The 14,945-nt window shown below is 34.7% G+C and overlaps 2 protein-coding genes and 1 pseudogene across 2 annotated transcripts; all 3 read right to left on the bottom strand.

Annotated features, from left to right (window-relative positions):
* Positions 1-1,392: 1,392 nt before the first annotated feature.
* Positions 1,393-7,813, bottom strand: LOC123217965. The gene is made up of 6 exons (XM_044639080.1): positions 7,603-7,813; positions 5,477-5,938; positions 4,161-4,319; positions 3,776-3,898; positions 2,789-3,246; positions 1,393-2,210 (listed from the first exon to the last, which is right to left on the bottom strand). Exons 1-6 carry the CDS (start codon positions 7,685-7,687, stop codon positions 1,590-1,592), a joined length of 1,908 nt encoding a protein of 635 aa, XP_044495015.1. The 5' UTR covers positions 7,688-7,813; the 3' UTR covers positions 1,393-1,589.
* Positions 7,814-8,147: 334 nt separating this feature from the next.
* LOC123217966 lies at positions 8,148-13,726 on the bottom strand (annotated as a pseudogene).
* Positions 11,812-13,700, bottom strand: LOC123217967. The gene is made up of 2 exons (XM_044639082.1): positions 13,126-13,700; positions 11,812-12,247 (listed from the first exon to the last, which is right to left on the bottom strand). Exons 1-2 carry the CDS (start codon positions 13,309-13,311, stop codon positions 12,041-12,043), a joined length of 393 nt encoding a protein of 130 aa, XP_044495017.1. The 5' UTR covers positions 13,312-13,700; the 3' UTR covers positions 11,812-12,040.
* Positions 13,727-14,945: the final 1,219 nt, after the last annotated feature.

Genomic DNA, 14,945 nt, shown 5'->3' with positions numbered 1-14,945 from the left:
ATACCTTTTGGCCTAAATTTTATTACAAAATTAATCCAGTCCCTAAGCCATTTCTATAAATATACAAAAATATAAACATATATATATATATATATATATATATCCACTTTAGGTATATAAATATGTATACATTTATATATATCATCATGAGATTATTTGTATAAGTGTGTATATATTTATGTACCTAAAATAGGTATACATAGTATTACTACACACTGTCTCTCTTTTCCAATTAGTATTTAATAAGCAAAGATTACAAGGATTCTCATCTGCGCAAGGAGCTTAGCTAGACTGCAGGAATTCAAGGCTCAACTTCAGACATATCCGCTTGCTCCATCTATGTATTGCAGCCACGAGGCCCAGTAGAAATCTTTCATAGGCTTTTTCTTACCGTTGGTTTTCTTATTATAATTGATTACTTGAAAGGCTTATCAAGGCTGATTCTGTGCATAACAACTCCACTTAAGAGTCTTTCTTTCGGAGTGACCGGTTGATATGAAAGTCCAACCAGTAACCTGTTGCACCTCCTAATGGCTAACACAAACAACAATTTGAAACCTTATGTGTTAGTTTTTGTCCTCTTGAGCTAGCTTATGAGGTGAAAAAAACTCAATAGTATTAAAATAGGCTTGGCTAATCTTCCTCCTTTTAATTCTTGAAGCTCATGAAATTCGCAAAGATTGTAATGACTAATCTTCCTCCTTTTAAGCCTTTTTGAATGATGATTTCAATATTTAAAGTTTTTGTATTAGGTTTTGAAAAAATAAAGAATGGCTTAGTAATTATACAAGAAATTATAAGACTCTTCCATAAAAGGACAATTAACCTTAAAATCCACATTGAATAAACATGAAATGTGTTAACAATCCTTCAATAATCACATTAAGTCCATCCAATTTAAACTATTCAATTATCCGATTTTATCAAACAAAAATTATAATTAATATTAGTTCACATTAATAAATTTTTTATATCACTCAAAACATACACAAACTTTTGTGTACAAACTAACATGATAAAATTGTTTGACCGACGTATTACTGAATATCAACTTTCAGCCAAGAAAACACTTAATTATGGTTATCTCATTTGGACAGTGACATGCAACATGTTCCAAGAATGAGATACAAATTAGCTCCACTGTGGAGCCTAATATTACTTCATATTTTGGTCTTCATAAATTCATCTGTAAAAGGATCAAGCAATAATCGACATCAAGTCAATATCATTTTCTGTCATGCTAGTGGTATAATTCATGACATGGGGTTAAGGAATAACATTAAATGTTGAAAATATGACATTTTCTGTAAAGAACAGAGCTGCTGATCATGAGAAGTAAAATCAGGAAAGAAAAAAATTAATAAAGATGTAATAAACTAAGCAATCGAAAAATAGTCAAAAGATTGGCAGTGCTTCAAATAGATCTTTTATTATCATCCTAAAGCAAAATGGGATCTCTATACTACCTAAAACTATTACAATAACAACATGCATAGCTGCATCATCGACATAATTGAATTGATTACAAACTTTTGGTTCTATGCTGCCTTTCTGATACCTCAAAAATTTATAGATACAACTCATCTAATTTATATTTCGTACAACATACCCGGGCTTTGCTTGCCAAAAATGCTGGGGCCATAAGTGGAAATGGTCAAGTCCAATAGAAGGGGAAACTGTGAATATGCAAACACAGACACAGACAAAATAGCTGATCCAATTACTAAACCCAGAACCCAGTTTTGTTTTTCTTCAGTAAATACCAAATAAACAGTGGCGCCAAATGCTACCATCATTGCTGTTACTGACAGAAACAACAAAAATAGACCCAAAATTAGCCTTTTGGGCAGGGCATATAGAAAATCACTGTCTGCATAGCGAGCAGTTAGGATGGACAAGAACATGAAGATGGCCCCTGTTGAAGAGAACAAAGAGATTGAATCTGCAATGCCAAAGATAGTGAAGGCTATTTCTTTGTAAAAATTTGGGTGTCCAAAATTATTGTTGCCACCAGGTACTGTAATAGCTGCTGAAAATACTACAGTAGCAATGAGTGCTGTTGCTACTGAACATGAAGTCGCTACATCTTTCATCCATTTTTCACCTTCTTTGACAAGACCCTGATGTTCCTCTGCAAATACCATTGCAGGAGTCTTTCCCTGAGCGTTTTTATCTTCTCTGAAGGTAGGTGGTACAACTTTCTCCACTTCCTGAACAAAAATAGAAAAAATTGAAAGATTGAATTTCTAAAACAGATTCCATTTTGGCCTAAAATGTTCAAAATCCCACATTAGTTTGGAATTGAATTGGATGTGGATATATAAATGAGGGGGAATAACTCACCCTTAAACTGGCTTTTGGGATGGGAGAAGCTTAGTACCACTTTATGGAACCCCAGTAGGTGGTATCAGAACCCAAGGTTAAAGAACAATCCATTCAAGGAGAGATTTTGGGTCCATGTAATGGCAATTAGGTTTGTTGTGAGTGGTGTTGAATCGATAATATCATCTCCAACATTGAATATCCCCAGAGACATAGTTGAGTTCTCGTGGAGTGCATATAACTCAGGTTTGGTAAGAGTGTAGTTTTGTTTTGAGTTGTGTTAAACCAATAACCCCATATGGAATCCCGCATTGATTGGAAATTGAATTATTGAGTGTGAGTACATAAAAAGGTGAGGGAGCCTCACCACTTGCACTAGCTTTTGGGTCAAAGAGACACTGTAACACTAGTGGAGGCCCAACATAAAATCACTAAAAACATATGTTTATGTAAAATGTCTTGGTACCTCAAACCACTGCAACTCCCGTTGCATTTGCAAAGCTGCACCAGGAATGCGATTCAGTTGATATTGAGGAGCCAGGTTTCCAGCTAAGTGCAAGATATTGCTACCAGAATTGTCCTGAGACATCAACAACAAATGTCTGTGGCCATTCATTTCAAATATGAGATTGAACACGGCTTCATGAAAGTTTATGACTGCTAAATGGAATGCACCATGATTCTCTTCATTGGCAAATAACACAGCATCAGGAAATGACTTTACAATCTCTTCCACAACTTCATGAGCCCCCAATGTTGCCGCTAAAAGGAGTGGTTGTTTCAGTCTTGAGTAAGCCGTTTCATCGTTTGAGCGTGATATAATTTCCATGCATAACAGTTTGACAAGAAAAATTTTTTGTCGGTACATCCATTTTTTCTCTCCAATTATAGAATAAACAAAGCGCCATCGAGATTGAAATAGAGCTGTTCAACTTTAAAGACAGCATTAAAATAGTGAAAAATTGAGATGAAACGTCTCCCTGGAAAGACATCTAGAAAGGGTCATTTTTAATAGAGTAATGTGACCAAAAGATATGTCAAAATGCTTATCCTAAATAATGTATCATCCTATATGATATTGTGCTATCATCTACTAATTTATCAATAGTGTTTGGAATCCAACATTGGTTGGGAATTGAACTGGGTATGTGTATATAAGTGTGATGGAAAGTCTCATCTCTTGAGTTAGCTTTTGAGTATGAAAGACCCAAAACATCTCCATTAAGTGGTATCAAAGCCCAAAATTTAAAGAACAATCCTTCCCAGGGGAGGTTTCAGTCCATGTAATTCCAACTCCACAACTTTGCCTAACTTAATTATGAATCTATCTTACTAGGCTAAGATTATTGTTTAACAGTAAATTAGTAATCAATCTTATTAGACTAAGAACATTGTTTAGCAGTTAATTAGTTAATACATAAAAGATCTCATCTTGGATCAATCAGATACTTACTGATGGCAATAATTAAGCTATGTGGCATGTAATTTCGGATGAAGCTTGATATGCTTGTCATCATTCTTCGGATGCAGCTTGAGATGTTTGTCATCATTTTCTGGATGCCCATTACAGAAATACCTACAAAACTCATAACAAACAGAAACTTCATCTCACTGAATTAACTGCAAAGCACTAAACAGAATTTTAGTTAATTAATTTGCAGCATCTTGGTCCAATAGCTTGGTCTGTTATGGTTTTGTTTTTGAGTTTTATAACTCAAAATGAGTCTTGATGGTTGAAGAGTTTATAGGGAATTCTCCCATACTTTATTGATGTGGAATTTGCCAAAGGTGTATATAATTGAGCTAAGTGTTCAAGAAATATTTTTGAATATACTCACCATGCCAATAAATGTAGACCCCTTTCTGGTAAGATCTCAGCTTTCTTCCACTGGGAAACGCAGATGGCTTTCTGGCTATTGCACTCAGCAGAGTCTCACCAGGATATAACTCTGACACAGCTAAACTTCCATGAGATAGAACCTGTTTTATTGCCAAATCTGAGACATAATATGGACAGGAACATACTGAAAATTAATTCCAAATTTCAATAAGAAACATAGAAATACTTATAGGTAAGCGAAACTTCACAATGTAGCGAAAGCTATGGGATTGATTTTGAGAGTTCAAAAAATTTCAGCACACAATCAATTAATACAAAAACACAGGTGAAATGTAACGGGGCAGAACATTTTTTACATCCATAAGACCTTGTCCAGTTAACTCAAATAAATTACCAAAATAAAAAAAGTCTGTTACAAGCTAGAATTATGATTTAAAAACTCACTTACAGTTTGCCTAAATAAATTCCTCAGTCTATCTTCATATCTGAAACTCACACCAAGTTTCACTTGGTTTCTAAGCTTCCCGCTTAGAATAGTTAAAGCTACCATTGAATCGTTTTCTTGACTGATGCCCTTTTAACCAACAATACTTGAACTCTAGCGCCATGAACCTCTAAGATGTGTGGTAGGTTGCAAGTGGGTTTTCAAAGTCAAATACAACTTTGATGGTCCCGGTACAAAGATACAAGGCAAAGCTTGTTATCAAAGGGAATCAACAAACCCCTGGAGTGGATAATTTTGATATTTTTAATCCTGTTTTTAAGGCTGTCACTATAAGAGTTATCCTTAGTTTATCAGTCTTATACGGATGAGACATTAAGCAGATTGATGTTAATAATGTTTTCCTAAATAGAGATGTAGAGGATTGGGCTTTTATAAGTCAATTTGAAGGGTTTCTCATAATTCCAGGTTTCACACACTGGTTCCTCATGCAAATTAGTTTGTAAACTTAACAAGGCCCTTTACGGTCTCAAATCCAATCTGTGGCCTAAAAGAGGGAATTGTTTCTGAATTTAAGTTAAGCAAGAAATTAGTGAGAAATCAACAAAGTTTAGAGCAAATAAATTATGTATTCTATGCAAGACAGAATATACAGGTCCATAATTCAGGACTAAGGTTAGTTTAAATATTCAGCGTACACGAACTGGAAGAAGGCACATGCCGACATAAAATCCGTGCACAAAACCTCAAAGAATATCGTCAAGTGTAAAGTAAAAACACCTCAATTGAAATATATAATCATACATGCACACAATATTCGTAGTTTGCAAACTTAAAAGTTCCTACAACAAGGAAAGGAAAAATTATCTCACCATAAAATCCAGCAATTATCAGCAAATGCACGAAGAAAACACGGGTCTTATCTGTAGGCCGATCCTCCGAGAGCAAATAACTTTCACTGAATGGCAACAAATACTTCACCATCTTCTTGTGGCCATGTCGAGCAGCCTCGATCAAAGGCACATAGTTATTATTGTTTTTCACATCAATTAATTCTGGCAGTCTTCCCATGATCATCTTGGCTGCTTCGACATTGCCAACGATTGCGGCAACGGCAAGGACGTTGTTGCCGTCGTTATTTCTTAGTCTCACTTGGTCATCTGACATCTTAGCCAACAGATACTCCACAATATGATTGGCCGTCCCGGTTCCTACAGCTACGTGAAGTGCTCTGTCAGCGTTTAACGTGATCCTGGTTTTTACTGCATCTGCAAGCCAGCATCTTGCTACTTCTCTCACGTCGCCTCTGAGTACTGCCTTATACAGTGGCAGATCTGCAATAAATCAAAAAATAAGAATAGAATACTGAAATATTGGTCCGTTTTCTGGCTTCGGTGCCCAGTTTTTTCAGCAGAAGCGACAGTGTACAGTCTCCCCAGGATTCAGTTTCTGCCCAGACTCTGGGGGTGTTGGTCCTGCAGTTTTGTTTTTACAGCAGAGTTTGGATGATATTATAAGATTATTTTTTAATTTTTATTAAATTAAAGTTATATAATAATTTTAAAAAATAAAATAGTAATTTTATTAATAGAATTTAATTTTGGATAAAAAATTATTATTTATTCTTTATTTTTTGGTGAAAATTTGTTATTATGCCAAGGTGGAAAAGTGCTTTAAAGCTGAGTCTTGGTAAGAAAATATTATTCACTCGTATTAATACTTTCCAATCACAGTAAAGCCACCGAAACCAGTAGCACGGTTGGCAGGAAATCGGTAAGTGTTCGGAGTTTGAAGGAACAAGAGGTCGAGATTTGCAGGAGAGGCGTTTCGAATAGAAGGCAAGTGGTTTAATTTAAGATTTTTTTTATCATTATACTTTAAAAAAGGGTAAATTGGTAATTTAAAGTTAAACCAACAGAAAATGCAAAAAACGCAGAATTTTGGATGATGGGTATATATTTGAATTTTTAAAACTTAACTACTGGAATTAGACATTGCATTAAACTTGGGTGGGAGCAAGACTTTTGACCTTTAAATAATAATGAAACCTTGGAAACAAAGAAATATTGTGCGTTTGGTCGAGGGTTTTTAAGTTTACCTTGGTAATCTATCTTTTATTCCCTTATTTGATTTATCAGTAATAAAATATTACAGTACTCTTCTATTACCAATACTGACGTGACAGGTAATATAGGTGGTAATCTGATTATCACCTTCACCTTAGGTATTTAAAGATTACTAAGATAATCTTGAGTTTATTATAGAAAAATTATTATTTATTAATTTTTTGAGATAAAAATAAATTTATTTTTAAATAATATGATAAATAATATAAAAATATTTAAAAATAATTATATTTAAATATATTTAAGCAAAATAATTTACTAGTAATCTTTTATTACCTTTACCCAAACACAATAATTATTTATACCTATCAAATTTTATCATAGTAATCATTTATATCAGGTAATTTTTAAGTAATCTATCTTCAAGATAATCTTTCTATTTTAGTAATCAAATATTATCCAAATCAAACGCTCCCTAAAGGTTTTCTTAAAATTTTAATTTCATAAAATAAAAAAAATTGCAAGGTCAACCGAACTGCATTGGCTTTGCCAAACCCAATAATAGGAAATGAAATACTAGATGTATTCAACTCAGTATATCTTAGGTTTGATATAAATGGGTCATTTAAATCTGTGACTCAATTTGTTATAAATTTATAATTTAAATAGGTAATTTTATCGATTATTTGAATAAATATTATTTTATCAGTATATTATAAATTTAAATGATTAATTTAAAAATAAACTCGAATTAAATTAAACTTAAACTAAATTTAACCACTTTTAATTTTAAAATCTGAGTTAAACCATTTTAAATTTTAAACAAATTTGAATAAAAAAATATTTAACTTCGAACTACCAAAAGTTTATAGTCATTTTCTACAGCTTAGAACTACCAAAAGGTGTTTTAATGAAGAAGAGGCCATACGTACACGGTAATAAAGAAGGTCTCTCAGGGGTCAGCCTTATGAAAGTAGGGGGCATTTGCGCGACTCGGAAGAGGCCAGGGGCTGACATGAAGAAGAAGAAGCCATCCTTGAGAATAAACTTTGTCCGGAAAACACTTGACTTGAAACAATATATATAGATATAAATGATGCAATTGTCTCAAGCAAAATCTCTTTCATCTTCCTTTTCCACGCAATTTTAGGGTTTACGCGTTTTAAGGGTTTGGGGTTTCCTGGCAAAATCTGATGTAATTGCAAGGAAATTGTAATTTATGGTTTGGAAGTGTGTACAGTCAACATGTCAAATCCACATCGAATGGTTATACGTATACTGGATGCACTGAAGAACTTTCTCGCATAGACATAGTGTTTATGCCGGTTTGGTAGTTGCAACATTCTCTAACAATAAACAAGCCACCCAGCAAATTCTGAAACTACCAGGCTGACGATTTTTCCCGATCATGAAAGGAAGTAGGTTCAGTTAGTGCTGCGAAGAATGTTTGGGGGCTATGGCAAGATGAAAGTAATCTACAAAAAGACTGCATTACTTGTATAAATTACACCTGTTTTACAACTACATTATATATGAATACATCAAGGCATGCTCAGTCTGTTAATCTAGGATCTCTAAACTATTGTTTTGTAACTTATGATTCTGGAAAACTACCAAAGGTCTTGAAAACTAGCGAAAAGCTCAATTGTGTGTTTCTTGTTAGTATTGCAAATCCCTTTAGTGGCTGAGATGAGGACTTTCTTTGGAACAGTTGACTAGACCAACTGTTGCAGCTGATGAACGACATGGGAAATTCTTGGGCGCATAGAAGGGACATGTTCTGTACAAGCGTGTACGAGGTCCACCACCTTCTGAACCACTATGGCTTCTGGAAAGTCGATAGAAGAAGAAGACATGAGAGGATCCAAGAGGTCCAGGTAGGGATGTGAGTGCACCAAAGGCGTGGCTCATTTGAGTATACTCTGCCAACCCACCAAATCAACTGCCAGTGCAGGCCTGCGCCTGCTCACAATTTCCAGAAGTAGAACTCCAAAGCTGTAAACATCACTTTGTGTTGTAAGCTCATTCCTGTAAACAAATTCCGGAGCAAGGTACCCATATGTGCCACCTGCCATTACTGTCCTTTCCTGCAGCACTTCCCATGGCACAAACTTTGACAAACCAACCCCCATCAAATGTGCTCCAAATTCTACATCAAGCAACACTTTACTGGCGCGGATATCCTGATGCTGAACATGCGGCTTAACCTTGTCATGCAAGAACCTGTTTCAAGATGTGACAAATTGATCTATTAAACAAAAGAATTAAACAAACAAAAGACTCTGCATCAAATAAAGCCATGACCTATAGATCTTTTATTCAGTCATGACCAATCTTATAGCAATTTAAAACATAATGAAAATACGCTCTTTATCTTTCATTAAAGGTCTTACTCCATCAGTTCACAGCAACACATATGAACTACCTAACACATCAGTCATCATGCGACTCTGGTATATGATAATTGTTACCAAATCTTAAGTTTGCATTTAAATGGCATTATAAGAATAGACATCAATAACTAAGCATCTTAGGAGGCAAGAGGATTGGGACTTAATGCAATTCCTTGGGCAAGAGTTGTAGCAATTTTCATTCTTATTGCCCAATCCAAACTTCGCCCTCCTATTGGCATGTGGTGTAGCCATTGATCAAAGAGGACATTTACTATAAACTCATAAATAATGCAGCGGTCACCGTGATCGTAGCAGCATCCCCTGATAGCCACCTAATTTGGATGATGAAGCCTTGCAACCCTTACAATTTCAGAATGGAACTCTTTCCTTTAAAACCAGACCTTTGGAATCTCTTAGCTGCCACCCTTGATCCATGAGGTAGAATGCCACTACATGTGCTCCCTGTTTTGGCGTCTCCCATAAGGCGATTTCCTTCACTAAAATTCTTTGTAATCAACCTCATTTCCGCGCTGGTGAAAATCTTCCAGGATAGAGGAATTAATGCAGAAGCTGCTGGATTTGCTAGTTTGTGAGATTTTCGGAACCCTTTGCTCTGCCTATACACAAGGAGCCAAACCACAACAGAAAATGTTGTCATAAGGATCAAGCCACTAACAACTTCAAGCATGAAAAGGTATTCCCTATGGCAGTGCAAGTAGTAACATTTGTTCTTTACATAAAAGAAATAAAGTACTACAAGAAAGAAAGAATCTGAAATAGATGATAAAATGATCTCAACAATTGGCAAAATACTGAAATCCTATCCAACCAAACTGATAATATCTACAACAAAATATTTATAATTCAAACCGGAAAATGCAGCGAGAGAGAGAAAATACAAAATTGAGGTGTTATCAAATAGAGGCATAAGATGCGTTGCACTTAGGGTTGTAGATCCATTAGTCACCAATGTACAAAAATCAACTGAAGCATTGACGTGGCAAGAAAAATTGGAGCAACTGGAGTGAAAAGATCCTCTCAGCTAGATTGACTCTGTTAGAATCCCAAGTGCAAGGTATGGGACTTGGATCCCACATTGGAAAGTATGGGCAACTAGTGTGGGGTTTATATGGCTTTGGGCTCTCTCATCTCAATAGCTAGTTTTTGAGGTGTGGTTCTCCTAAAGTTCGTATCATTTGGTATCAAAGTCATTACCATGTCTCCCAGTTGTAATCGTGCAATGCGGGTGGTGACGCCGGCATTGTAGTGTTCGCCTGGGGCTAGCAGGGAGCTAGCGCACAGCCAGCCCGCGTGGGCGTCAGGGCTGCGAAGCGTGGTGGTATGTTAGAATCCCAAGTGCAAGGTATGGGACTTGGATCCCAAATTGGAAAGTATGGGCAACTAGTGTAAGGCTTATATGGTCTTGAACTCTCCTATCTTAATAGCTAGCTTTTGAGGTGTGGTTCTCCTAAGGTTCGTATCAGACTCATTCCATTGTGTCACATTATCAGACCAGTTCAAAATCAAACCAGCAGTACTGTTGATGCTTCTTCCCCTGGTCCAGCAGCCATTGAAAGTTTCACTACATTAACTTCTGAGCAGTGTTTAGTTCTTCATATGATGTTAGGGCAGCCAAGTGTCCCCCTAAGTCTTTACATTGGATCTCAGACTGATCTCATGATCAGTTGCCTCCTATATATCGAAAACACTTGCTCTTATCTGGACTGATAACCCAACCAGAAGGGCATGGTGCAGCACAAAAATGGAAGCGTTTACTTCAAATGGTAGCACATATGTGAACAACAGAGAACAAATAAGCCATATTTATTTAATAATCACATTACCACCTAAATTATTAAAAGGACTATGAGGAACTACACAATACAAGAATATCTGTTAGCTTACTCCAATAGAGTTTAAAACATTATTGTTGAGCCTTCACATAGGGTTTAAACTCTTTGGATTTAGTAATTATAATGAGTGTGTAACCTTACTCCAATAGGGCATATTATCAAAGATAACATCAAAAATGAGTTGAACACTATTTGTATTCAGATGGTAAAATTATAATGAGTGTGTTCCATCCTCATGTTATGACAAAATAGAATAGGAAACCAAAATAATGTTAGTTATTCTAAGAACATTCTTTAATTACCTCTTCAATTTCAACTGTCACTTGGATAATTCATTATGTGTATTAAGAACATCTGTGCTGAATAATGGTTGTGCTCGGTGAAGGTTATGCTGAAGAGAAAAACATTCTTGAAAGCAGATTTATCATAGCAAAACTTGACAGCTACACTAAAAAACCTTTCAGATCAATCCTAGATTATTCAAATAGCATCCATAACAAGCGAGAGAGAGAGAGCATCAAATTGATGTTACCTCTCTAGTTTGCTATCATATGCTAGCTTTGAAACTCCTAAGGTAGGAAACAAGTTTGTGATGACTTTAAGTCCATTTACTGGGAGAGTTCCGTATATGTTATATTTTTCTTACTGCAATTGACATTTCATTTTTAGTCTCTCACACTTTACACTCTGATACGGACCTGGAATGACTTGCCAAATCCCTTCCAGCAGCTGTTGAGTCAGGAGCATCCAGTTCAGATGAAATCAGCTCGGTCTTGCAGAACCTTCCACCTGAAACAACCTGGTTCCCCGGAATGCAGTAGATTTTCCAGGAAAAGTTGCTACACACAATATGTAATGAGAAATGTACCATAGTCAAAATGATCAAACTCGCAACAGTAGCTAAAACATTTGTATTACTTCAATTTACTGCAATGAATACACTGTTTATCTACAGTTTTAATATCATTTACATTAATTTCTTTCCAGCATATAACCAGAAGCACAAGACCAAAAGCACAATACAAAATCTATCCCCTCAATCTTCCAGCTTTCGAGAGGCTGGCCTCTCCCTATCACTCTCTTCCTTCTTAATTGCCTGCCTCCCTTATTTCTTCCTCCTCCAGTTATATAACAGGATTCTCACTATTGCTTTCCCACTCCTGTATTGCCACATCAGCTTTTGGCGTGTTTGCTGCCTCTATTCTCTGTTGAAGTTGGCCTACTGCTTCTTCGCTGGTTTGTTGATCTCCAGGAGTCCCTCTTGATTTACTGCCAACAATCCCTTTTCTCTTAGTTCTACTCCTCATGTAAACCCTCGTCCTAACACACTCCTATTAACATGAGAAATGAAGCGCAAAAAGTTGCACCAATAGCATCATCAATTAAATTTATAAAGGCATAATTGATTTTTAGTTCTTTAGAGTTATTACTATAATTTTATTGATTACGTGCGATTCTTTCAATCACACTTTTCTACAGTGTTCACTGATATTTTTGAATTTCTACAACTAAGATGACTTATGAAGATCTTGTTAATAAATGCCAACAAAATTCCAGTGTGCCAAAATGATATGAACAACTTTTTTTTAGCTGCCGAGATAGCCTTGTAGAAAGGCATAATGATAGGGCATATTGCACCCTTAAATCCTTTACTAGGTTGTATACTCTTTCTTTTTGATAGATTAAACATATCTCTGCATGCATCACTTAGAATTGTCCGTTTTGGACACACAATTCATCACATATTACTTTTGAGCTTTGCAACTTAAACTTGTTTGATAATTTAGGAGTGCATAGATTATTTAACTAATATTCACCTTTCCTTCCCAAGCGTGTGAGACGTTACAAGCAGGATCATTTCAAAAAGTGTCTTTATATCGTCAATCAACACTCAAAAGCAAACATTTTCTGAGAGCTAAACAGAAAATTCCAAAATTAAATATGATGTTGTGAAAAGTATTCTCTAATGTCATCCATACAATGAATCAACCATATCCAAAAAAGCAAACTTCAATTACAGAATACATTTTGAAAGAACATTGATCCTAAATTTGTACATTTAAGATTTTGATTCTTGGAAGACACAGATTCTCCACCACTCGATTGATTAGCAATCTAAGGAACCGAAATGAAGCTTCAAAATACAAGCTCAAATACTAACAAATACGAACCGTCCAGTTTCCATTTAAAAAAAAAGCAATTATCTTACAGTATCAGAAGATACAAGATGGAGCATAAAATCAGTCAAAAGCAGAGCATATTGCACAGAGACCAGCTTCCCTTCCATCAGAACAATCTGACCCAAAATATAAAAGATTGAATCACGAGAAAACAGCCTTAAAACACTAACCCAAAAACAAGAATGAACCTCAAATTCATGAGATAATACCTCCATTGCAAGTTAAATTAAGCTCATTTATAAAACTCAAACGTTTAAACCCTGAAAACACATAAAACTATTTCAGTTCATATATAAACACCACAAAAACAAAATCGAAACCCTAATCCTTAATCTGGGTATACAGACAAACAGAGAAACAACAACAGAATGCAAGTCTTAAGCCGAATAAAAAACAGAAAGGAAAAAAAGAGACCCTAGACAGCACCTTTACTTTTCCCATAGTTTCTCAGTAAACAAACGGAAAGAAAGAAGAAAATAAAGAAGTGATGACATGGGGTATGTTAAATTACAGTGAAAAGAAATGGTTTTCAACCAAGTTTCATTTTTTCTGGAGAAAGTTTCAACCTTGAAGCTTCAGCTGAGTGGACTGAGAAAAATGGTAACTTCCATCATGCATACTTAATTTTCTAATTATTTTTTATTTTTTGGGTTGATATTATGCACAGGCTTTTTAGTTGAGCATAGATTTCGTAAGGCCAAAGTACTATTTCCCATCCAAATTTTAGTTTAATCTCAAAATTATATATGTGATAAAAAAAATTTAAATACTCATTTATTTCTAAACTTTTATTAAAATTAGATAAAATTATTATTTAATAATAATATTAAAAAATATATAATTTTATCTCAACTTTTTTCTTAAGTTTTAAAAATTAATATTTTACCTCCAGACTTTAACTTTGAAAAGTGACTTCTTTCCCTCTAAATCTTTAAGTTTTTTCTCACCTCTCCCTTTGGCCACAAGCGGTGGCTAGAGGCCCCGAACTTTGTTAAATGACAAAAGTCATCCAAATTTAGATGATGTTCATCATCCTTTACTAGACAACTAAGCGTCGTCCAGATCTAGGTCATGCTCATTATCCTTGGATCATAGTTGTCATCCAGAGGTTACCCACTAGAAGATGATGACTCTTTTGTCCACCATAAAGCCACCGTTCGCAGGCAAAATTAGCCAAATTTTAGGTTTGGTGTCTTGGGGGAACAGTGAATTTTTCAAAACTAAATCCTAAAAAAAATTATTAATTTTTAAACTAAGAGAGAAAATGAGATATAATTTTAATTATTTTAATATTACTAATAAAATGTTAATTTTATCCCTTAATTCTAACAGAAAATTTATAGGTGTGTCCCAACAAACTAAAATTTTGATAAATATTTAGATTTTTCATCTGTCACGAGTATATATTTGTTATTTTATCAAAACTTAGGTGGGAAATAGTCATTCGACCATTTCATAATAGGACCGAAAGTTGACTCGAAAATAAACCAATTTGGTTTAATTAGTGGTTGGACTAGTTCATTTGTGATCATACCTATAATCAGCTTACCATCCAGAAATTTTGAACTCACTCTTATGTTTGGCACTCCATCTTTACTACTCAAACAAACCCTTTAGGGGAATTTGACTAGAGGTAAAGAAAGATTATTCTGGTATTATTATTTATATTATTTTGTTTGATTTATAAGTAATAAAATATTTTAATAATTTATATAGCAGATAATATAATAGTAATATTATTACTATATCTACCTTAAGTATTTAAATATTACCAAATATTTATTTATTAATTTTTTAGAATAAAAATAAACTCATTTTTTATTAATATAACAAGCAATATAAAAAATAT

This window comes from Mangifera indica, chromosome 6 (genome assembly GCF_011075055.1).
Source record: "Mangifera indica cultivar Alphonso chromosome 6, CATAS_Mindica_2.1, whole genome shotgun sequence".
NCBI lineage: Eukaryota > Viridiplantae > Streptophyta > Magnoliopsida > Sapindales > Anacardiaceae > Mangifera > Mangifera indica.
This window is presented reverse-complemented; position numbering and strand designations above follow the sequence as displayed.

Bases quoted from the DNA above. Each gene is read 5' to 3' on its own strand.
- LOC123217965 (XM_044639080.1), bottom strand. From the start codon at position 7,687: ATGTCAGCCCCTGGCCTCTTCCGAGTCGCGCAAATGCCCCCTACTTTC. The intron at 5,939-7,602 runs GTACGTATGGCC...GATTTATTGCAG, and splicing joins GAGACCTTCTTTATTACCGT to ATCTGCCACTGTATAAGGCA. The intron at 3,899-4,160 runs GTGAGTATATTC...TGAGTTTTGTAG, and splicing joins GGTCTACATTTATTGGCATG to GTATTTCTGTAATGGGCATC.
- LOC123217967 (XM_044639082.1), bottom strand. From the start codon at position 13,311: ATGGAGGTATTATCTCATGAATTTGAGGTTCATTCTTGTTTTTGGGTT. The intron at 12,248-13,125 runs GTAAGATAATTG...TCATGTTAATAG, and splicing joins ATCTTGTATCTTCTGATACT to GAGTGTGTTAGGACGAGGGT.